Source organism: Pseudorca crassidens, chromosome 2, assembly GCF_039906515.1.
Source record: "Pseudorca crassidens isolate mPseCra1 chromosome 2, mPseCra1.hap1, whole genome shotgun sequence".
Taxonomy (NCBI): Eukaryota; Metazoa; Chordata; class Mammalia; order Artiodactyla; family Delphinidae; genus Pseudorca; species Pseudorca crassidens.
Window position 1 is genome coordinate 17,278,654 of NC_090297.1, and position 24,868 is coordinate 17,303,521.

The 24,868-nt window shown below is 37.8% G+C and overlaps 1 protein-coding gene across 5 annotated transcripts in view; it reads left to right on the forward strand.

Moving 5' to 3' along the window:
* The window catches only part of ZBTB40 (zinc finger and BTB domain containing 40), a 79,101-nt gene that overhangs the window by 14,082 nt on the left and 40,151 nt on the right, over window positions 1-24,868 (forward strand). For 2 of the 5 annotated variants that reach the window (XM_067723349.1, XM_067723388.1), the window contains exons 2-4: window positions 5,822-5,913; window positions 19,544-20,313; window positions 20,790-20,923. In XM_067723349.1, coding sequence (XP_067579450.1) covers window positions 19,617-20,313; window positions 20,790-20,923 — 831 coding nt within the window. In that variant the 5' untranslated portion in view covers window positions 5,822-5,913; window positions 19,544-19,616. Of the gene's footprint in view, window positions 1-5,821; window positions 5,914-10,085; window positions 10,228-19,543; window positions 20,314-20,789; window positions 20,924-24,868 lie in introns of all 5 variants that reach the window. The other 3 variants (XM_067723360.1, XM_067723380.1, XM_067723370.1) reach the window with 3 other exon arrangements.

The window sequence follows — 24,868 nt, forward strand, 5'->3', positions numbered from 1 at the left end:
TGGCCTGTTCCAATAGACACATTTCCATCCATCTTTTAGCAGAGACCAGCAAAAGACATGGCATCTCAAATGCAGGTGATCCTGTCAGGGCATCTAGCCGCACATCTCTGTCTGTGAGAGGAGTTGAGGAATGATAGCACTGAGCCCCGAAATCCTCTCAAGACTAAGGTAGTAATTAAGAACAGGGAGCCAGGTAGATCTGCATTTGAGCTTTGCTCTAACTTAATACCTGTATGGTCTTGGGCAAGTTGCATAATCTTGTTGGACATTAGTTTCCTCATCTGTGTATTAGGGATAATAATGGTGTCTACCTCATAGGGATGTTTGGGGAATTAAGTGGGAAAATGTATGGACAGAGCTTAGAACAAATGCTGGACATCATTACCATCATAGAGTAGTTAATGACCTTGCCAAAGGCATTCAGGAGATTCAAGGATAGGAAAAAGAGCAGAGATCAGTGGATTGGGCAAAAAACGATGTTTTAATCACCTCCTCTTCACCTCGTTGATGAGGGAGGGATTCCTACCCTAGGGTTGTGGGGATGGCTAAGCACACAACACTGGACACTGGCAGATGAGACTGAAAGCAATTTATACTCACAGCCCCAGAGGAGGACACAGAGGGTGTACTCAGGAGCAGCATTAACAACCAGGGGCTGTGGGAGGCAGGCTTGCAGTATCAAGAAGGTGGGTGCTTTCTGGTTTATGCCAGAGGATGTGATTGACTTGTTTGAATAATTTTGGGGGCTGGCAGGGAACTGAAACCCACTACCCAGGAATAAACAGGAACAGTGCCTGGCCCCTTTGATAAGGAGGATTGTTTGACTAGGGGACCTTGTCCACGGGAGCAGAGTGGGTACTGGAATTTGTGGTTAGGACATTTGAGGCCTTCTTGATTTTACCAGCTGTCAAGGCAGCACGTAATATTAAGCCTTAATCTTTAGACTTTATACCACAAAAGAGAATATAGACCTTGAAATGCTGTTCGATATGGCTTTTAGGGAATCTGGGTATGGAAGGCTATGGAAGACAAGCAGAGTTGTCCTGTTCTCTGTGGGAGAAGACAGATGGGCATAGTAGTTAGAATGGAAATGTCACAGTAGGTCATGTATGGTGCCATGAGCCCAGATCTCTTCACTGTGTCCAGTTCAGCATACATTTATTGATTGGCTGTACCATCCTAGAACCTGCCAGGGCTTAACCAGGTTCAGGTGACCAGTTTACTCTAGATCAGGAACAGTTTGACCTCCATTTACTTTAGTAGCAGCCAGGGAAGCTTGTCTAGCCCTGGAAGTCCGGGTTGCTGGAATGCATTCTAAAGGAGTTTTGGTTGGTGCCAGGCCACAGAGCTATTCACCTAAGGCCTGATTATTAGAATCCTCCGTATTTTGTAGGTTTTATTCTTAAAGCTGTTCTGACTGGAGCAAGGGCAGGTGCAAAAGGGAAGGTTTTGAGGATGACTTGGAACTTTTTAGAGGTGAAGGGTTGCTTAAAACATATTTGATAATAATTAGATGTGAAAAAATGTGATTTGAGAACAGGTAATGTTGTATAGTGCTTTGCTATTCAGAGAGGATTCCTTGGACTATCAACATCTGAGTCAACCCACAGCTTATTAGAAATGCAGAATTCAGATCCCACTGCAGACCTTCTGGATCAGAATCTTTTCTTTGACAAGATCCCCAGGTGATTTTCACGCACACTAAAGTACGAGAAACTGTTCTAGTGGGTAGAAGGGCATGAGCTTTAAAAGGCTCAGACTGGATTTTGTATGTGATCTTGGGCGTGTTCCTTAACCTCTCCACTATTGGGACTTAATTATAAATTGGGTTTAACTGTCTTGCTGGGTTATTAGTATTAAAGGGGGTAACATGTAAAATGTGCTTATTAGTAGCTCTTATTTGTGATTATTTGATAAATAATATCCTTGATAGAATATGAAAAGAGAGAGCAGGATACCATTACGGCTAACTGTTCACGAGACATGAATTGGTAATTGAGAAAAGTACAGTCTCCTGAGCCGATGGGTCCGTGGATGTGGTTGGCTCACTAAACAGTTCCCCTCAGGGTGAGACCGTAAGTGTACGTTAAGTAACCAAGAGTTGACAGCTATACTCTTTAATGGCTACTGAGCCCTTGGAAGGGAGAATAATCTGCAGAAGTGGTAGCTAAGTCTTGGACTCCAGTGAGGCCTTCCTATTATGGAGAAAAGAACTATGGCTTGAGAATTGAGACATGGGCTCACTTATGCCCCTTGTTAGTTCTGTGGCCCTTAACAAGCCATTTAACATCCCTGAGCCTTAGTCTTCATCTGTAAAACAAAGGTAAATGGAAGGATGAGGTGTAAATCCCAGAATATAGCAAGGTATTATCCCTACTTGATATGTACCATAGAGCTCGGTAGACAGCCTCCCGAATCCCCAAAGGTGACTCTTAGGCCAATTCAGCTGCTTTTAGAATCTTCAGTACTGATATTCTTCAGAGCTGTTCTGGCTACCTGGATTTCCCAATGACCAGAACGTACCTTAGGAAAGCACACAGGCCGTTCAGGTATTATTACAAATCTCAAAGATTGGAACAGTAGTAGACTAGTATTTGGGATGGAATGATGATGATAGTGATGATAATAATATTAGAAACAACGATGACAATACATATAAAAAGGTACTACCATGAACCCAGGACTATCAAATACAAAAATCTCCATCCCTTACACTATATATTGCTGCCTTTCAGGCTGGCAGTGTAAGAGAAGAAACCAAATGACAGCTGCTTTTGAACTTGAGCAATGTGGGCCTGCTAAAAGCTATGGTCACCCTTTTCTAACCTCACCAATCCTCCTTGCATTCTCAGAAATAATTGCTAGTGGTTCTCTTTTAACTTAGCTGATTCCTTAGATACGTTACATTTTAAATCATCTTTTTGTGTGTAGCAGATGCCCCATTTCTTGTCTCTGAGTGTGTGATCTTTGCTCTAATTATGTTGAGAGTGCCTGTTATTTCACCTGATTCTGGTTGGTTGTGAGATACTAAATAGCCATGGGGTTAAAGCTGACTCGGATCAAAGAGCAACTCAGCCTCTCAGGACCTCAGTTTCCTCTGTTAAAAAGGGGAGGGATTGGACTAAGGTCATTTGGTCATTGGACAAGAGTACGTGATAGAATAAAGTAATAAAGTAATGAACGTCTGTTTGCTGAAAGCAATGAATAGGGCTCTCCAAGGTCCCTTCCAGCTCTCTGGTTCCAGCAGAATCCAGAAGTCAAGACAGAACTAAAGATTATATTCTGGAGATAGGGATTATCAATAGCAACAGTAAAAACAAAACAAACTTTAAGCAGATAAGGTTGCATTGAGCCAGGCCATATGAGAGATGTCTCAGACTATGAGATAGATGTGCCCAAAGGAGAGTGCAGAATTGTTAGGAGAACTGGAATGGAGGGCCCTTGATCAAGTATTAGGATGGCTTTTCTTTCTTGGGTATTGGGCTATAGAAATCTAGGCAGATGTGTGTCCAACTTCTGCTCCTACGGAGCTTTATTTATTATTAGACAATATATATAGGTTGCTTGTTCTTCCTTCCCATTGCTAGGCACTTTTCCGTATTAGACCATGCCATCTGTCACTGGAATAGCTCTGCTTTAATTGTGCTATATTTCAGAAACTCCTCCCTCAAAGCAGGTTAAGTTCCTCTGCTCATTTTCTGGCCTCCCTGACCTAGGCAGCCTAGTGTTCCACATTTCCTCTTAAGTGGGTATCTTTGGAGACCCACCCTAGCCAGCCCAGTGTCCATAATAATGATGGCAACAACTTACTGGAGGGCTTTCCAGTGCCTTTCCAATGGGTCCAGTGCTAACTGCCTGTGCACATACATGATTCCAGAGCACTCTCCCTCTTACCTGTTGAAATTGTACCTAACTTGCATTTACCAACTCCAGTCCTACCCTTTTCCTTTCCACTCACTGGGATCAATCTGTTTTTTTCCTTTCTCTCGTCTTCCTTTCCCTCTTCTTGTCTCTTGAGTCCTTTTAAGACTTCTGTTTTCAGTCATTCCAGTTGAAATAAGTTGAATCAACTTTATTACAGGCTCTCTGTGAACAAGGACCTTGTTTTATATTTCACTTGGCTCCCACACAGCACCTAGCAGTGGGCTGAGTAATTGGTAGGCAATTGACCCATAAATAGTTGTTAGTTGACATATGTGTATTGCTGGCTGAAGACTTATGGGGAAATAAGTACAGTAAATTGGGGAATGGCAGGTCCAGTTCCTGAGGCCCAGAAAAGAGTCTCTTACCCTTCATCAGTGGCAGCAAAGTCTTTTATTTGAGTGTCTTGCTGAGGACATTGCCAGCAGTTGTGGATTTCAGAACATCTACTTTATTTAATTAACTGATGTATATAAGAGACTGTAAGTCTTTAGTGTTACTTTCCTTCTTGTTCATCAAAGGGATTCCATGTTTCTTACCAGCTCTGACTTAAGTTCTCACTTGTGCTTTTCCTGGTTTTTTGGGGTTTTTTCCCCCCCTGTGTGTAACTGTTGTTTGTTTGTAGCTTAAAGAATCCTCAAACTTTCAGATTCTTTTTGGAAGTAGACAAAATAAAAATTTAAATAAATAAATAAAATCTTTGTGCTTCTTTTAGAAAGCTGGCCTAGTTTCCACTTTGTGTTGAATTCCCATTTGTGTTTTGGGTCATTATGCAGCACTAGGTTCAGCCAATTAAGTTTTTTCTAAGTATCTTTATTCTATATCAGTATAGTCTTGAAGCTTTAATATTGTTGCTTTGAGGAACATGCATCCTTCTGGTGCTCTTTTGTTGCTTAAATGTTCTTCCCTTGGGACCTTTGACAATTTTCCCAAGCCTAGTGATTTCAGTTAAGTGCTTAATAACATAATTTAGGTTGCCTCTATACAGGAATCTACAGGACTTAAAGATTCCAACATGCTGTGTTCCACTATAGTTTCTTAGCTCTGAAAAGCATGCTTTCGTGCCATTATATTTAGCGCTATATTCTCTCCCCTCCATTTAACTTCCTTGCAAAGGGAGTTAGGGGGAAATAGTAAAATATATGTTAGAGGCTTTTACATTTTAGTTGTGCGATCAACAAAGTGTAGTTTAGCCTCTATAGTACATTTCAGTAGCCCCCAAGTCACTAATGTATCCCTCATGATTATATATTAGATTTATTTAATAACAGTATTCTGTACCTGAAAGTGGTCTACAAAGATTATATAGTTTAACTGTTTATTTACAGGTAGGTACTTCAGCTGTCATGTCAGATGGCTAGTTTCAAAACTATTTAATGAGGAAAATTCAGTCTTTCTTGGTAATAATAATACAGCTAACACATATAGTATTTACTACGTGCTGGGCACTGTTTTAAGTGTAAACACACCTACACATTAATTCTCTTATAAGTAGCATATGGCTGTTTTTTTAAGAATCCAATCAGAGAATCTCTGCCATTTAACAGGAACGTTTAATCTGCTTCTTTATTGTGATTACTAATACATTTGGACTTATTTATTTCTACCGTCTTAAGTTTTTTTCTATTTACCTTTGCCTTTACCTTCTTTGCCTTTCTTTTTCCCCTTTTCCACTTGCTATTGTATTAATCACATTTTCTTAATTCCCTTTTATACTTCTTGTTTGCAAATATTTGTTCAGTTTCTGTTCCCTTGTATCCTTACCTGTTAACATACATACTTTTCTTAGGCTAAAAGCTAAAGTTAATCATTATTTTTGTCATCCCCTTGACTCTTAGAACATCCTAACTCTAGTGCTCTTTCTCTCATCTTCCATGTTCTTGTTGATTTTTAATTTCAGAGAGGCAGTGGATTTTTAAGAATATAGACCTCAGAGCCAGACTGCCTGAGTTTGGAGCCCAGGTCTGCCACACACTAGTTGTGTGACCTTAGGTAAGTTGTATAACGTCTCTGTGCCACATTTTCTTATATGTAAAATGGGGATGATAAGAGTACCTACTTCACAGGGTTGTTGAAAAGATTAAATGAGTTAATAGATGCAAAGCATTTAGAACAGTCCCTGGCACATAGTAAGCATTAAATAAGTGGTAGCTACTATGGTTGTCATTATTCTACTTTGTTTTTAACCTCCCCTTCCCATATCCATTTTAAAATAGCCAGTGCATTTTAAAACACATTTCTTAATTTCTTTTTTATTAAGATATAATTAACATACAGTTCAATGAATTCTATTTGAAGAGTTTTGACAAATATCTACTTTTCAACCACCATCCAAAATAAGGTACAGAACATTTCCATTCCCCGAGAAGGTTTCCTTGTGTCTCCTCCTGTTTAATTCCCTTCCCCCACACCACCCCACAACCTCCACAACCACTACAGTATTTGATCGCTATCACTGTAGATTAGTTTTTTCTGTATGTCTCTTTCCTGTAGATTTAATCATATATATGTACTCTTTTGTGCCCGGCTTCTTTGACCTAACATACTGTTTTAGGGTTTATCCATGTTGTTGCTTGTATCAATGGTTAATCTTTTATTATAAGAAACCTCCACACAGTTCTTCAAAGTAGTTGTACCATTTTGCACTTTCCGCAGTAATGTATGCAAGTTCTAGTCATTCTGCATCCTCATCAACATTTGGTATTATCAGTTTTTCTGATTTTAACTTTTCTAGTGGATACGTTTAGCAGTTTCTTTGCTTGCTACTTGCTATTTTTTCTTACATTCTATCCTTTCTTTCTGGTTCAGTTTGCTTCTTATAGTAATTCTTTCAGTGACAGTCTCTGAGCCTCTTATCTTTGTTTGAAGGTGATTTTGTTTCAACTTGTATATAGATACATGGTTGATTGTTATTTTCCTTAATATTTGAAAACTGTTACTCCATTTTCTTATACCTATTGTTATTAATGAGAAGTTTGTACCAGTCAAACCGTCTTCTTTGATTAAGTAATAATCTTTTCTTTTGGTTTGCTTACAATTTCTTTTTCTCAGTGTTGTTGATACTTCAAAGTTTTTATTCTGAAGACTCATGTCTGACTTTAGTCCTAGAACATTCTCAGATATTATATCTTCAAATTGCTTCTGCCACATGTTCTTCATTATCTCTATCCGGAACACCTATTCAGATGCATGTGAAACCTTCATATTCTGTTTTCCATATCCTTTAACCTCTCTTTCATATTTCTGTTTTTGGGGTTTTTTTGTTTTGTTTTGTTTTTTACCTCTCTGCTACCTTCTGAGTAATTTTCTCAGACTTCTTTTCCTAATTACTCATTTTCTCTTTAGCTGTATCTAATCTGTTTAATTCATTGATAGATGAATTTCAGTGACTTAACTTTTATTCCTAGAAGTTCTTTTGGTTCTTTTTCACATCTGCCTATTCTTTTTTCATATTATCTTTTTCTTCCATTATGGCTTCCCTTCATTTTGCCTGTTTATTAAAATGAAACAATTAATTTGTAGCATTTTTTCATAGTATTCTATAATTTTTAGGGTTTTCAATTCTTGGAGATGCTATTTGTACTCTTTCTTGCATCTAATGTCTTTCCGTTGTGGTGATTCATTTCCTCATGTGACTTTTTGTTTTTACTGTTTGCCTTTTGGGGGTGGCACAGGAATCCTCCTCATCTGAGACACTCTAGCATCTATCTTGGCAAGGCCCTTCTCGTTTGATTTTTTTTCCTCCTTCACCTCCTACCGCTACTCCTATTTCCCTCCCCTTTATAGCACTTACTCTAATGTATTTGATAAAATGTCTTTTGCTACAATGTAACTTTACCTTACTGTTATTCATTGTTTTGTTTTTGTGTTTTTAACTTACATAAGTGGAATTATGCTCTAGATCTCATTCTGGTTGTTATTGTTTCATTCAATTGGGTATTTAAGATCTGTTTCTGTCTGAATAGTCAGTTGTTGCTTCTTTCTAATGCACTATATTCCATAGGATACATTTTGCATATTTACTTAAATTCTTTTTGTGACTGACATCTAAATGACCTCTCATTTCCCTGCTACAGAAAACAATGGCCCAGTGATCTTTCTGGCCATGTGTCCTTATGAACCTATGTGAGAACTTTTCTGGGAAATGTACTCAGAAATATGATTCTTGGGCCACAAGGCATATATGCACAGAAAATTTCACTAAATATTACCAGAGTGTTTTTCCAGAATAGCTATATGAATTTATATACCACCAGTTTTACTCTAGATTCAAATTTATGTTCTACCACATGTTACTGTAAGACCTTAGAGAAATTACTTAACCTCTCTGGGCCTTAGTCTCCCCATCAGTAAAAGGGAATGATAACAGCATCTGCATCATCAGGTTGTTAAGAGAATGAAATGAATTAATATATGTAAAGCATATTCCTGAATATAATAAGCACTTCCTGAATATATAATAAATGTTAGCTGCTTTTACTGCTATTGTAACAACTACTCTTACTTGTTAGCCAGTTAAGTGAACTCCTTTTCTGAATTGCCATGTTACGTCATTTGCCCATTTTTCTCCCCATTGGATTTTTTTTCCCTAAGGTTTCCAGGAATTTCTTATGTATTCTAGATATTAACTCCTTGTCTTTAAACTGTATAAATATCTCCTGGTTCTACCATTTGTCCATTGTCTATTAATCATATCTATAGACTATAGAGTTCTTTGACAGAAACCTTTAATATCAGTATAATCATATTCATCTTTTCTTTTTTTAAGCTTTTGGGGCAATGTTTAAGAAGTTTCCCAACACCTGCTTCAAAGATACCCTCTGACATTTTCTACTGTTAACTTTTATAAATTTACCTTTCACATTCAGGTCTTCCTCATATGGTTTGTAATAGTGAGCTCATTTCTCTCTATGTTTTTCTTTTTTCCTGTGAGAGTCTCTGTGCCTTGGGTTTTGAAAGTATTCTGTTTTTTTTCTCCTGCATGTCAAAGACCAATTTTTATGTTAATTTCTCAGCCCAAGATTCTTATACGATATAATATATAAATTTGGATCCTTCACCTCTGTATGTCATAGGCCTACATTTTAGATTTCTTGTGGGTGCCATTTCTTCTACTCAAGGCCCAGATAATTAGCAACTTTTATTCTGTTTCCCTGAGCCAGTGAGCAGAGATTTTTCAGACTGCATATAAAGGAGGGATAGTTGTTTGAGGCTCTGTGCTTTGTGCAAGGGTCTCAGTTCCAACTCCCCCACCTTCTACCTGCCTGAAGCTATATTTCCAGTCTCCATGTGAGCATTAATGCTTTCTCCTCCAAGCCTAGGGCCTGTATTAGAGTTTGAAACCCCTTTGGGCCATCATGGTCTCAACTCCCACTTTACTGTTTCAGCTTTGATTTTGATGTCACTTCCATTTCAGGTACCTGGGAATTTCCTTTTTTTTTTTTCTTGCTTGACTATATATATATATAGATATTTTTTTAATTTATTTTATTTATTTTTGGCTGCGTTAGGTCTTTGTTGCTGCCTGCAGGCTTTCTCTAGTTGTGGCGAGTGACTCTTCGTTGTGGTGCTCAGGCTTCTCATTGCGGTGGCTTCTCTCATTGCAGAGCACGGGCTCTAGGCGTGTGGGCTTCAGTAGTTGTGGCTCGCGGGCTCTAGAGCACAGGCTTAGTAGTTGTGGCGCACGGGCTTAGTTGCTCCGCAGCATGTGGGATCTTCTCAGACCAGGGCTCGAACCCATGTCCCTCGCATTGGCAGGCGGATTCTTCTTAACCACTGTGCCACCAGGGAAGCCCTAGCTTGAATATATATTTTTAAAGCATTTTTGTTACATTTTATCCAGTGTTTCTGTGTGTGAAGTGGGAGGAAAAGGTCCATTTACATCAGCTCAGTGTGCCATTTTGCCAAAAGTCTTTCCTTTAATTAGTATTCCTATTAATCTCAGTAAAATTTCAACTTTCAACTTTACCAGCTTACATTCATTAAGTAACCTTTGAATTTATTCTGCCTTAACTATCCCCATTCTCCTTTTATTGCTCAAGTTTATAACCATGGTTTTAGTATCTATATATTGGTAAACCACATAATTTTGTTCAGTTTTTTTTTAACCTTGCTCAGTTGCTTATTCTGTTACAGTTATTCTATTATTTTCTTATCTAATTTAGTTGTCAACAAAAATGTGAAATAGCTCTGACCACAATCCTGTAGTTAATGCTCAAAGTACCTCCCTCTGCATCATTGGTGGCTCTTCGTATTTTTTAATCTGATGAAAGACTGACCAGAAATGACCCCAAAGCGACATTTTAAGTAAGTTTTAGTTTGTCCTAAAAATATAATCCCAATAATGTGTTCCTTATTAATAGGATTGTTTGAAAAGATTTATGTCCAGGTAAGTCTTTTGATTTACTGTAATCCATAGAGCCTATGTCTTGTCTTAGGAAGAAAATCATATTCTCCTGATATCATTTGTTCTTTAGAAAAACCACATCAGTGTCTGTTTAGTCGTTTTGTGTTATTTGCAAATTGAATTCTTGTTCTGATTTTTTTCTCAGATATTAAAATAAGTTAATTTACAAATTTTCAGACTTACCTCCTTTTTTTTCTAAAGATAGCTCGTACTTTTGTCTGTTTTAAATCTTACAGAACTTTTTTTTCTGTTTTCCACAAGAACTGGGAGATATTCCAATCCTGCTCCTGTTGCTACTACTATTTCAGCAACAAGTCAGTTAGCTCCTAGGCCACAGTTTATCTTTAAAAAGTATGCATTTTTATAACACAGATATTAAAACAAGCTGTAGTGAAACAGTAAGGTTAGATGTTCTCAAAGCTACTCTTTGAGTAAGCTTTAAAAAAATTATATGAATTCATGAATGTTCTACAATCTATACCATAGTATAGATAGGGTTTGGGGTGATTAGTACTGAAAATTTACATTCCTAAAAGGAAAAATTTCTTAATAGATGCACTTTATTCTTTAGAGCAGTTTTAGGTTCACTGCAAAATTGAGAGTAAAGTGCAGAGTTCCCATTATAATCCTGTCCCCACACAACCTCACCCACTGTCCCACAACACAGTGATACATTTGTTACAATCAGTGAACCTACATGGATACGTAATTGTCACCCAAAATCCATAGTTTTCATTAAGGTACACTTTTGGTTTCATACGTTCTCTGGAACTTGACATGTATATGATACATGAATTCACCATTGTAGTTTTATACACAATAATTTCACTGCCCTAAAGATCCTCCGTGTTAAACCTATTCATCCCTCCTTACTCCCAACCACTGGCAACCACTGATCTTTTGACTATCTCCATCGTTTTGCCTTTTCCAGAATGTCATATGGTTATATTCATATAATATAGAGACTTTTTATATTGGATTCTTTCACTTAATAATATGCACTTAAGTGTCCTCCATGTCTTCCCATTGCTTGATAGCTCATTTCTTTTTGCACTAAATAATATTCTATTGTCTGGATGTACCACAGTTTGTTTATCCATTTATCTGGTGAAAGACAGTTTGGCAATTACGAATAGAGCTGCTGTAAACATCTGCGTGCAGGTTTTTGTGTGGACGTAAGTTTTCAGTTTTTTTAGGTAAATATCAAGGAGCACAATTGCAGGATCATATGATAAGGATAGGCTTAGTTTTATAATAAACTCCTAATCTGTCTTACAAAGTGCTGTACCATTTTGCATTCTCACCAGCAATGAATAGCAGTTCCTGTTGCTATACATCCTCACCTGCATTTGGTGTTGTTAGTGATTTGGGTTTTGTCATTTCTAATAGGTTTTATTTGTAATTCCCATATGACATATGACGTTGAACATCTTTTTGTATGCTTACTTGCTATCTGCATCTCTTCCTTGGTGGGATGTCTGTTAAGGTCTTTGGTCCATTTTTTAATCAGGTTGTTTTCTTATTGTTGAGTTTCAAGAATTCCTTGTATGTTTTAGATAATAGTCATTTAACAGATATGTCTCTTGCAAATATTTTCTCCCAGTCTATGACTTGTCTTCTCAGTCTCTTGACATTAACATTCATAGAGCAGAAGTTCTTTAAGTTTAATGAAGTCCAGCTTATCCATTATTTCTTTCAGGGATCATGCCTTTGGAGGTGTATCTAAAAAGTCATTGCTGTATCCAAGGTCACCTAGGTTTTCTTCTTTGTATTTTCTAGAGGTTTTATAGTGTTGTGTTTTTACATTTAAGTCTGTGATCCAATTTGAGCTAAATTTGTGAAGGCTATGAGGTCTGCGTCTAGATTCATTTTTCTACATGTGGATGTTCAGTTGTTCCAGCACCATTTGTTGAAAATACTGTCTTTGCTCCATTATCAGAGATCAGTTGACTGTACTTTTGTGGGTCTATTTATCTATTCTTTCACCAGTACCACACGGTTTTGGTTACTGTAGCTTTGTAGGTAAGTATTGAAGTTGAGTATTGAGTAGTGTCAGTCTTCCTACTTCGTTCCTCTACCCTGATATTGAGTTGGCTATTCTGGATCTTTTGCCTCTCCATATAAACTTTAGAATCAGTTTGTCAGTATTCACAAAATAACTTGCTGGGATTTTGATTAGGATTGTGTTGAACTTATAGATCAATTTGGGAAGAACTGAAATTTTGACACTACAGAGTCTTCCTATCCATGAACATGGAATATCCCTCCATTTACTTATTTTTTCTTTGATATCTTTCATTAGAGTTTTGTAGTTTTTCTCATATACATCTTGTATGTATTTTGTTAGACTTATCCTCAAGTATTTTCACATTTTTAATTTCTTTTTTGGGGGTGCCAATTAAATGGTGATGTTTTCATTTCAAATTTGACATGTTCATTGCTGATAGACAGGAGAGTGATTAAGTTTTTTATATTTACCTTGTATCCTGCAGCCTTGCTGCTATTGCTTGTTATTATTATTATTAAATTTTTTGTCAGTTCTTTTGGATTTTCTACATACCTCATCACAGTCATATCATCTGTGAACAAAGACTGTTTCGCACCTTCCTTCCCAGTCTGTATACCTTTTAGCTGGGAATTCCAGAATGATACTGAAAAGCAGTGGTGAAATGAGACATCCCTGCCTTGTTCCTGATCTTAGGCAGAAAGCTTCGACTCTAATCTTAGCTGTTGGTTTTTGTAGCTGTTCTTTATCAGGTTGAGGAGGTTCCCCTCTATTCCTAGTTAGCTGAGAGTTTTTATCATGAATTTTGTGGATGTTTTCAAATGCTTTTTCTGCATCTATTGATATGAACATGCGATTTTTCTTTTTTAACCTGTTGTTATAATGGATTACATTTACTGATTTTCAAAGGTTGAACCAGCCTTGAATACCTGGGATAAATCCCACTTGGTCATGGTGTTAAATTATTTTTATTATTGTTGAATTTGATTTCCTAATATTTTGTTGAAGATTTTGGTCTTTGTTTTTCTTATAATGTCTTTGTCTGGTTTTGCTGTTAGTGTAATGCTAGGCTCATAGAATGAGTTAGGAGGTATTCCCTCTGTTTCTATTTTCTGGAAGAGATTGTGGATATTTGATATAATTTCTTCCTAAACTGTTTCGCAGAATTTACCAGTGAACCTATCTGGGCCTGCTGCTTCAAGTGTTGGAAAGTTATTAATTATTGACTCAGTATCTTTGATAGATTAGGCCTATTCAGATGTCTAGTTCTCCTTGTGTGAGTCTTGGCAGATTGTGTCTTTCAAGTAATTGATCCATTTCATTAAAGTTATCAAATTTGTGGGCATATTATTATATTATTCCTTTTTTATCCTTTTATTGTGCATGGGATCTGTACTGATGTCCCTTCTTTCATTTCTGATATTAGGAATCTGTGTTCTCTCTTTTTTCTTAGTTAGCCTGGTAGAGGCTTATTGTTTTATTGATCTTTTCAAAGAGCCAGCTTTTAGGTTTGTTTTTTTTTTCTCTTGATTTCCTTTTCTCAGTTTCATTTATTTGTCCACTATTTTCTTTTTCTCCTGCTTACTTTGGATTTACTTTGTTCTTCTTGTTTTAGTATCCCAAAGTGGAGGCTTAAATTATTGGTTTTAGATCTTTCTTCTTCTCTAATGTATGCATTCAGTGCTATAAGTTTCCCTCTAAGCACTGCTTTTGCTGCATCCTATAAATTTTGATAAGTTGTATTTACATTTTCATTTAGTTTAGAATATTTTTGAATTTGTCTTAAGATTTCTTCTTATGTGTTATTTAGAAGTGTGTTGTTTAATCTCCAAGTATTTGGAGATTTTTCCAGCTATCTTTTTGTCATTGATTTCTAGTTTAATTCCATCGTGGTCTGAGAACAGAGTGTATGGTTTCTATTCTTTTCAATTTGTGAAAGGTAACTTATGGCCCAGAATGTGGTCTATCTTGTTGAATGTTCCATGTGATATTAAGAAGAATATGTAATATGCTGTAGATGAAGTAGTCTATAGTCAATTGCTTGATGGTGCCATTAAGTTCACCGATGTCCTTACTGATTTTCTGCCTTCAGGCTCTATCCATTTCTGATAGAGAGGTGTTTAAAGTCTCCAACTATAATAGTGATGCACCTATTTCTCTTTGTATTTCTTTCAGCTTACCTTACATGTTTTGATGCTCTTTTGTTAGTTGCCTACACAATAAGGATTATTATGTCTTGTTAGAGTATTGACCCCTTTTTCATTAAGTAACTCCCCTTTATCCCTAATATCTTTCCTTACTTGAAGTTTGCTCTGTCTGAAATTAATATAGCTCCCCTGCTTTCTTTTGATTACTGTTAACATGGTATATCATTCTCCATGCATTTATTTTTAATCTATATGCAACTTTAAGTGAGTTTCTTGTAGACAGCATCAGAGTGGGTCTTGTTTTTTGATCCACTCTGACAATCTGTCTTTTAATTAGTATATTTAGAGCATTGATCTACCATATTTGTTAATGTTGTCTGTATGTTGCCCTTGTTCTTTGTTCCTACTTTTGTCTAACATACTTTTTCATTCTTTTGTAGTTTTAATTGAGCATTTGACGTGATTCCATTTTCACCTCTTTTTACCATATCAGTTATACTTCTTTTTAAAACTTATTTTAGTGGTGTCCTATAGTTTGCAATAGATTTACAACTAATCTAAATCCACTTTCAAATGACACTGTACCACTTCACATGTATTATAAGTACCTTATAATAATAATAACATAATCTTAATCTTTCCCTTCTCTCCCTTGTATTATTGCTGTCATTCATTTCATTTATACATAAGCATATAGAATTGACCCTTGAACAATGCAGGAGTTAGGGACACTGACCTCTGGCACAGGGAAAAATCTGCATATAACTTTGTAGTGAGCCCTCTGTATCTGTGGATTCAACCAACTGCAGATTACGTGGTACTGTAGTATTTAGTGTTGAAAAAATCCACATGTAAGTGGATCTTCACAGCTCAAACCTGTGTTGTTCAAGGGTTACCTGTATAAACATAAGCATGCATAATCAAATACATTGTTGCTGTCATTATTTTGAACAAACTGCTATCTATGTCAGTTAAGAATAAAAAATAAAACTGCTATCTATGTCAGTTAAGAATAAAAAATAAAACTGCTATCTATGTCAATTTTTGTTTTACCTTCACCTATTCATTCTTCAGTGCTATTCATTAGTTTATGTAGATCCATATTTCTGTACTTTATCATTTCCTTCTCTCTGAATAACTTCTTTAACATTACCTGGAAGGCAGGTCTACTGGCAGGCAAGTCCCTCAACCTTGCTGGTCTGGAAAGTATTTTACATTCACTGTTAAAGGAAAAAATTTCAGGGTAGAATTCTAGGTTGGTAGTTTGTTTTCTTCTCTCAACATTTTAAATATTTCACTCCACTCTTCTCTTGCCTGCATGGTTGTTTGAGGAGAAATTAGATGTAATTCCTATCTGCTTCTCTGAAGGAAAGGTCCTTTTTCCTCTGGCTTTTTTCAAGATTTGTTTTTTAAACTTTGATTTTTCTATAGTTTGAATATGATGTGCTTAAGTATAGTTATTAAGAGCATTTATCCTGCTTGGGGTTCTGAGCTTCTTAGACCTGTGGTTTGGTGTCTAACATTAATTTGGGGAAATTCTTAGTCTTTATTGCTTCAAATATTGCTTCTGTTTCTTTTTCTCTTCTCCTTCAGATATTCCCATTGCACATATGTTTTACCTCTTGTGGTTGTCTCACAGTTCTTGGATATTGGTTCTGTTTTTTTCAGACCTTTTTCACTTTGCTTTTCAGTTTTGGAAGTTTCTTATTGTTATATCCTCAAGGTCAGAGATTCTTTACTCAACCATATCTAGTCTACTAGTAAGTGCATCAAAGGCATTCTTTATTTCTGTTACAGTGTTTTTAACCTCTAGCTTTTCTTTTTCATTCTTTCTTAGAATTTCCATCTCTCTGCTTACATTGCCATCTGTTTTTGCATGTTGTCTACTTTTTCCTTTAAATCCTTTATTAATCTTTTTTTTTTAATTCCTTGTCTGATAATTCCTGACATATCTGACTGTGGTTCTGATGCTTGTTCAGTCTCTTTGAAGTGTGTTTTTTGCCTTTTAGTATGCCTGGTAGTTTTTTCTTGAAAGGGAGACATAAAGTACTGGGTAAAAGGAACTGTGGTAAGTATAACTATAGTGATGGGGTGGTAAGATGTGAAGGGAGGAAGTGTGTTTTATAGACCTATCATTAGGTCTCAGTCTTTTGGTAAGTCTGTGCCCCTGGACTGTGAACTTCACTGATACTTTTCAGTCTCCCCCTCCCCACCTCCTTAAGTGGTACAGGATGGCTAGAGTGGGCTGACGTTGGGTATTTCCTTTCCTCCAGTTAGGTTAGACTCTGGTAAAATAGTTTCTTCTGATACTAGGCCTTGTTGAGAAGAACAGAATCCTCTGTCATATTTTAAAATGGTTACTTTCTCCTTCCTCCTGCCAGAAGCAGAAGGGAATTTTCCCCCAGTATTCACTTGAGTACCCAGTAGAGCTCCTGGAGTTAAAACTCACAAAATTATGACTCTGTCCCTCTGGAGTTTTTAACTCTCAGACTTGTCCACCCTGAGCCTCCATCAGTTCGTTAACTTAGGTTTAGTTTTCCTATTCTGGCACTGCTTCCCATGGATTTCTCTTGGTGGGTTTCTGCTCTGAGAAGTTGTGATTCTCTGCCAGTCTCTCCAATTTTGGGAGCAGTAGTTTTGCCCTGTGACCTCACTTCTCTGACAGAGCTAAGAAGAGTTGTTGATTTTTCCATCTGTTTGCCTTTTTACCTGCCAAGTTAGAATGGTGACTTTTAAGCTCCTTCCATGCCAGACCAGAAACCTGGAAACCAGAACTTGGAAATATTTTCATTTTTATTTTTATTTGTCAGTTTCAAATGTGGGAAAATAAGGAATAGTGGTGGAGTGGAAAGGTAACAAAGGCAACCAATGTTATTTTGACAAATGTCAAAGACCATGTGACTTTCCTGCTTAAAGCCCTTCAAACCCTTCATTGACTCCTCATTGTCTTTAGGATAAATCCAAGCTCCTAAGCATGGCCCATTTATCTTTCTGTGGCCAGAACCTCTGCCTGCCTCTCCAGATTCATCTCCTGACACTCCCTGTCCCTTTCTATATGTTCAGTATCACTGAACTCCTTATAATCCCCTCCTAAACCTCCTTCCTGCCATGTGATGTTTTCTTATTTGTGTGCCTCACGCAGGCTTCCCTGCTTGGAGTGCCTTTTTCTCCCACTCTTTTCACCTCATCAGTGCCTCCTCACTTATTAAGGCAGGTTAGCTGTTAGCTCCTCCACAAAAACCTTACTGTAACTCTTGGATATCCCTATTCCCCAAACTGGGCTTCTAAGTACAAATCTCTATCATTACATTTCCTGCCATTCATTTATTCATTCCACCAACTAACCAACAGTGTTTGTGTTAGGCAGAATTTTAAGCACTGGGATGCAGCAGATGATGAAAAAAAAAAGTTCCTTCCCTAATGGAGTTTATATTCTAGTGAAGGGGGGTACATGATAAGTAAGTAAAAATATGTGTCAGTAGGCTATGATAAAAAATAGAGTAAGAGGGATGGAATGTTCTGTGGTTGGAGAGGAGGTTGCTATTTAAAGAACATGGTCAGATTTGATTAAATGTTCTAAATCATTAAAAAATAAATAAATAAAATAAATAAAATAAATAAATAAAATAAATAAAATAAAGAACATGGTCAGGGAAGACCTGATCATGTGGCCATTGAGCAGAGTCCTGATGGGAGTGAGAGAGTGAGCCATGCACACATGTGAAGAAACCTACAGGTGAATATGCTTAGGGTGTTCCACAATCAGCAAGGAAGGCGTGGTGCTTACAGCAGAATGGGTGAGGGGGAGCGAGGCAGAAGATGAGGTTTTAGAGCTAATGACAGCCAGAGTAAGAATTTTGGCTTTTGGCTTTTACTCTGAGACCAGGAACCATGGAGGCTTTTGTGCAAAGTGACATATATGGCTATGTGCTAAAAAGATCTCTCTGACTACTGGGTTGAAGATAGAGTAGGGTAGGGGTAGGGCTAGGAAGGGGTGGAGGCATGGGGGACCAGTTAGGACATTGTTGCAATATCCAAATAAAAGGTGATGGCGGCTTGGGCTGACCAGAGTAGAACCAGTGGAGGTAGTAATAAGTGATTGGATTTTGGATATATTTTGAAGGTAGAGCCAACAGGATTTATAAAGGATTGGGTAAGGGATATGAGAAAAAACAGGAGTTAAGGATGATTTCTAGGTTTTTGGTCTGAACAACTAGAAGAATTGTTCTGTGAAGAATTGCTGTGAAGTGGGGAAGATGGCAGGGGAGTTTGGATTTAAGTTTAAGAAACCTAACAGGCCTCCAATTAGAGATGTTCAATAGGTAGTTGGAAGTGTGCGTCTGCAGTTCAGAGGAAAGGGCTGAGCTGGAAATACAAATCTAAAAGCTCTCAACATTTAGCTATTTCAAAGGTATGGAATCAGATGAGAGAGAAGAAGTGAGATGACAGTCCTGGAGCACAGCAAACTTTAGAGGCCAAAGTGATGCAGAGAACCCAGCAAAGGAACCAGAGAGTGCAGGATCAAGTGAAAAATGCATTTTAAAGGGGAGGGAATGACGACCTGTATTCAGGGCTGCAGATAAGTCAAGTAATATGAGGACATTGTATTATAAATCTGTTTATATATATATATATATGTCTCCTTCATTTGGCTGAGAACTTGAGAGCAGAATGCATTTAGCAATATAGTCACTTACAGCTTTGAAATCAGTGAGACATGGGTATGCCACTTAATGGCTGTTTTTCCTTAAGCTGGTTCTCTCAGTCTCTTTGAGCTTCAGTCTTATGTATAAAATGGAGAGGATACAGTACTTTTCCAGTGAGTTTTTGTGAGGATCAAATGAGATCATCCAGATGACACACTAAGCATAGTCCTGTTCATGCAGTTAAACCCATGCCAGTTATTATCATGATTAATTCAGTATACCTGGCACAGTACCCCTTCCTGTTCAGCAGCATTTGCTGAATGAACCAGTGAATTGCCTGTTCATTTTCATATTTCATTCAGGGCATTTCCCTGTGTGCTTATGAAGTATTAACATGGCATTTTTGGGGTTTTTCCAGGATCTAGTGTTGATCCTCACAAAGTGATTCTGGAAGAAGAGAGTAAAGGAAGTCCTCAGACAGAGCTGATGCGATGGAGCTTCCCAACTATAGCCGGCAGCTGCTGCAGCAGCTCTACACGCTGTGCAAGGAGCAGCAGTTCTGTGACTGCACCATTTCCATTGGTACCATTTACTTCAGGGCCCACAAACTTGTCCTGGCTGCTGCCAGCCTCCTGTTCAAAACCCTGCTGGACAACACAGACACCATCTCCATCGATGCATCTGTCGTGAGCCCTGAGGAGTTTGCCCTCTTGTTAGAAATGATGTACACTGGCAAACTACCTGTGGGCAAACACAACTTCTCCAAAATCATCTCCTTAGCCGACAGCCTACAGATGTTTGATGTGGCTGTTAGTTGTAAAAATCTTCTAGCTAGCCTTGTAAACTGCTCTGTTCAGGGTCAGCTGGTGAGGGATGTCTCCACACCATCCTCAGAGTCATCCAGGAAGGAGTTGGAGAAGCCTGAAGTAGAAATCCTTTCCTCCGAGGGTGCTGGAGAGCTTCATTCTTCCCCGGATGTTTCCACCCCTCCAGGGGGCCCTGTGAAAGCCGAGGTGGGGGAAGTGATCCAGACGGTTGTGCAAGAGATGAGTGTGGATCCTTCCGCTGCCCAGGGGATTCAGGGGAATGCAGACACCCCAGTGGAGACTCCTCTGACAGCTGAAGATTTTTCCCCTTCTCCTGTTGTACAAACCTTTAGTGAGGCAAAGGAAGCAAGCCCAGAATCAGGTAATATTCATTTAATAGTTGTTTTGTAATCTGTCCTTCTGTTGTCAGTTACTAGATTCAGTGATCTTTATGATTTTTTTGTTTGTTTGTTTGTTTCATTGATAAATTTATCAAAGATCACTGTTAGATTGGAAACCAAAATCCAATGCAGTACTTGTACTAGGGTATTCTTCTTTTAAAAGTGTCTGTGGTTTTGAGTGTTGCAAGCCTGAAGATGAACCACAGAGCAGAAAAGCAGTATTGAAATAACCATGTACCATCTTTGATTCTTACCCGTTATTTTAACTAGGATGATGATGGCACAAAGGAGGAAGCTATTAGAGATGCTGTTTGCTATTACTCATAACTGATACATTAGCTGTTTTGTTTACAAATGCAATACATGACCTAAAGGTTCTCAGGCAGCTTAAACTTTTAAAAATTATTTCAAGTAATCAATCACTGATTTTTTAAATTTTGTTTTGTTTTACATTCAGAGTATGAGGGGAAGCATTACCAGCTGAATTTTCTTCTAGAAAATGAAAAAATCTTCTCAGATGCACTCTTGATTACCCAGGATGTTTTAAAAAGACTAGAAGAATGTTCAGAAATTAAAGGTGCACAGAAGGAGGTAGGTACCATGAGTTTTATTTGTTTGCTGGTTTAGTGTTCTCAGGATAGCAGATCAGTTATCAGGATCTCAATTTTTTTCAAACTTTAAATTTTTTTTTTTTTGACATTTATCCCCTAAAGGACAGTCATGCAAAAGTGCTAGGCAAGAGACTTTCAAAACGAAGTTATATTTTGATCACTAGGTGGATCCCAGCTTACAACCGGTTTTGATCCAGGATACTTAACTGAGCTTACCATTTCCTCCTGATTAATCAGGAATAAAATGGGGCAGAAGGTAGTTATGGATAACCCCAAATCAGAGATGAAGTAATAAAAACAAAAAACCAAACAACAATAAATACTCAAAACATGGTACGAAAAGGATTTAATATGGACTTACACAGTAAATTGCATCGTGTTTAGGAATACAGTGGTCATTTTCAGACATAAAAACAATAATGGTGAACATTTATTGAATTCTTACCTTGATACACTTGGTATCAATACATATGTTATCTCATCTAATCCTCACAAAAATCATTGAGGTGGATACTATTTTATTATTTTTTATCACTGTTTTATGGATGAGAAGAACTGTCTCAAAGAGGTGATGTAACTCGGCCAAGGTTGCAGAGCTCATAAAACTAAGCTCTGAGCAAGAATTCAAACCTAAGCATTCTGACTTTAGAGCTCTCCTCTTACACATTGAGTTACTGCCTCCCAAAGGGATAAAAATGATGCGTGTATGTCATGTATGTATAAAGGTACATAGGCATCACCTGACAGAAAACTGTCAAATGGTTATCATGCTCTATTTCTTAGCTGACGTTTTCTGTTTTTTCATTATCTCAGTGAGGTGCATCCCCACCTGTGGGCTCCCTCACTACCCAGTTCCTCACACCTGGTGCTGTAGGGTTGACTGCACTGCCACTTTAGGACTCCCTTGCTTCCCCTTTCTTCCGGCCATGCTTCCCATTCTGAGAGGTGCTGGCAGAGTGAGCGGGCACTGCCCCTGTAGTCTTGCTCATCTGACTGAGGGGTTAGTGTGGGGAGGCCTCCCATGTTGCTGTAGACAATTTAGTGTCTGTTAGTTACTTTTTTTTTTTTAAAGGGAGGTTGCAATTTTAATTTTTTCATTATTTATTTATGGCTGTGTTGGGTCTTCGTTTCTGTGTGAGGGCTTCCTCTAGTTGTGGCAAGCGGGGGCCACTCTTCATTGCAGTGCGCAGGCCTCTTACTATCGTGGCCTCGCTTGTTGCAGAGCACAGGCTGTAGACGCGCAGGCTCAGTAATTGTGGCTCGCGGGCTCAGTTGCTCCGCAGCACATGGGATCTTCCCAGACCAGGGCTCGAACCCATGTCCCCTGCATTGGCAGGCAGACTCTCAACCACTGCACCACCAGGGGAGCCCTGTTATTTACTATTAATCCAAGCAATAAATGCCTTCTACTATTTAAATAGTTCCCTGATTCATAGCAAGTTACTTTTTAAAAAACAAATTCAAGATCAAGTATTTACTTTAACCATGGTTTATCGACAGTTGGCTCTAAATTGTTTTTTTGAGAGATAAGCTGTTTACAAGACTGGGCTGACCCTGATGACTCTCTTAGGGGAGGTTTCAAGTGGTAAATCCTTGATACTCTTTGTACTGATTATGCTGAAGGACATTATGGTTTTGTATTTTTGCACTTGGATGTTCTCTTAGCTGTTCAATCCATCATTTTGTCACTAGTTTGCTACCTCGATAGCTTATAGACACACCTCTTCATTTTCTCTCTTAAGACTTCCTCTCCACTTAACTTTGGTTACAGAGGAGCAACATCATTCCTTAGATCAGCAATACTCAAATTATTAGTGTCACCTCTGTACTAACTTAAACTGTGCCTTATGCATTTTTTTCCCAACACGTGTACCTAAAAGTGTCTGGCACATACAGGTGTTCAAGAAATGTTTGCTGTACAGGGATTCATTCAACATTTCCCCCCCACTGCTTGTCCTAATCATTTGATGGCAATAACGTTAATAGTACTTTGCAATAACACTGATTCACTGTTGGTGATCATTATAGGCTTATGTTATTTCTTCCTCGGTTTTAGAGGTCAGAGTAAGAGCACTACAAATCACTTGGTAGCTATATTTAAAACTGATTCTGTTTTATTCTATAATAAATTGTTCAGCTACAGAAAGAAAAAAGGAAAAATACTTTAAGAACGTAAGATTAAATTAAATATAGAGTTGGGGAGGTACTGCTTTGTATGTAGGCCCTGTACTTCTCTCTTTCTCTCTCACTTTATTTTAGACAGTTTGAGGTATGATTGATGTACAGCAAATTGTACATATTTAAAGGTTATAGTTTGCTAAGTTTTGAAACCTGAAATCATCATCACAATCAAGATAGTGAACATAATCATCACCCCTAAAAATCTTGTCACATCCCTTTGCAATCCGTCCATCCTGCCCCTTTCCACTTGCTATTTTCCAGGTAACACTTGTCTGTTTTCTCTCTCTCTAGATGAATGTGCATTTTCTAGAGTATTTTATAAATGGAATCATATAATCTGTATTCCTTTTGGTCTGGCTTCTTGCATTCAGCATAACTATTTTGAGGTTCACCCAAGTTGTTGCATGTTCATTCCTTTTTATTGCTGAGCAGGGTCCCATTGTATGGACATACCATTTATTTATCCAGCTCTACCATTTACTAGTATTGTTAGCTTCAGCAGCTTAATACCTGAAAGCCTTAATTTCCTAATTTGTAAAATTTGGTAGTGTTATCACCTACATCATAGGGTCATTGTGAAATTAATTAAGCTTTATGTAAAACTCACACTAAAACGGCAGGCACATAGAAGGAGCTCAGTAGGTGACGACTGCTTTTGTTTGCTGATACATTAACTCAGTATTTTTTTAAAATTTTTTATTTATTTATTTTTAACATCTTTGTTGGCGTATAATTGCTTTACAATGGTGTGTTAGTTTCTGCTTTATAACAAAGGGAATCAGCTATATGTATACATATATCCCCATATCCCCTCCCTCTTGCGTCTCCCTCCCACCCTCCCTATCCCACCCCTCTAGGTGGTCACAGAGCACTGAGGTGATCTCCCTGTGCTATGTGGCTGCTTCCCACTAGCTATCTATTTTACATTTGGTAGTGTATATATGTCCATGCCACTCTCTTACTTCATCCCAGCCTACCCTTCCCCCTCCCTGTGTCCTCAAGTCCATTCTCTATGCCTGCATCTTTATTCCTGTCTTGCCTGTAAGTTCTTCAGAACCATTTTTTTTTAGATTCCATATTTATGTGTTACCATACGGTATTTGCTTTTCTCTTTCGGACTTACTTCACTCTGCATGACAGTCTCTAAGTCCATCCACCTCACTACAAATAACTCAATTTTGTTTCTTTTTATGGCTGAGTAATATTCCATTGAATATATGTGCCATATCTTCTTTATCCATTCATCTGTCAATGGACATTTAGGTTGCTTCCATGTCCTGACTATTGTAAATAGAGTTGCAATGAACATTGTGGTACATGTCTCTTTCTGAATTATGGTTTTCTCAGGGTATATGCCCAGTAGTGGGATTGCTGGGTCATATGGTAGTTCTGATTTTAGTTTTTGAAGGAACCTTCATGCTGTTCTCCATAGTGGCTGTATCAATTTACATTCCCACCAACAGTGCAAGAGGGTTTCCTTTTCTCCACACCCTCTCCAGCATTTATTGTTTGTAGATTTTTTTGATGATGGCCATTCTGACTGGTGTGAGGTGATACCTCATTGTAGTTTTGATTTACATTTCTCTAATGATTAGTGATGTTGAGCATCCTTTCATGTGTTTGTTGGCAATCTGTATATCTCCTTTGGAGAAATGTCTGTTTAGGTCTTCTGCCCATTTTTGGATTGGGTTATTTGTTTCTTTGATATTGAGCTGTATGAGCTGCTTGTATATTGCAGAGATTA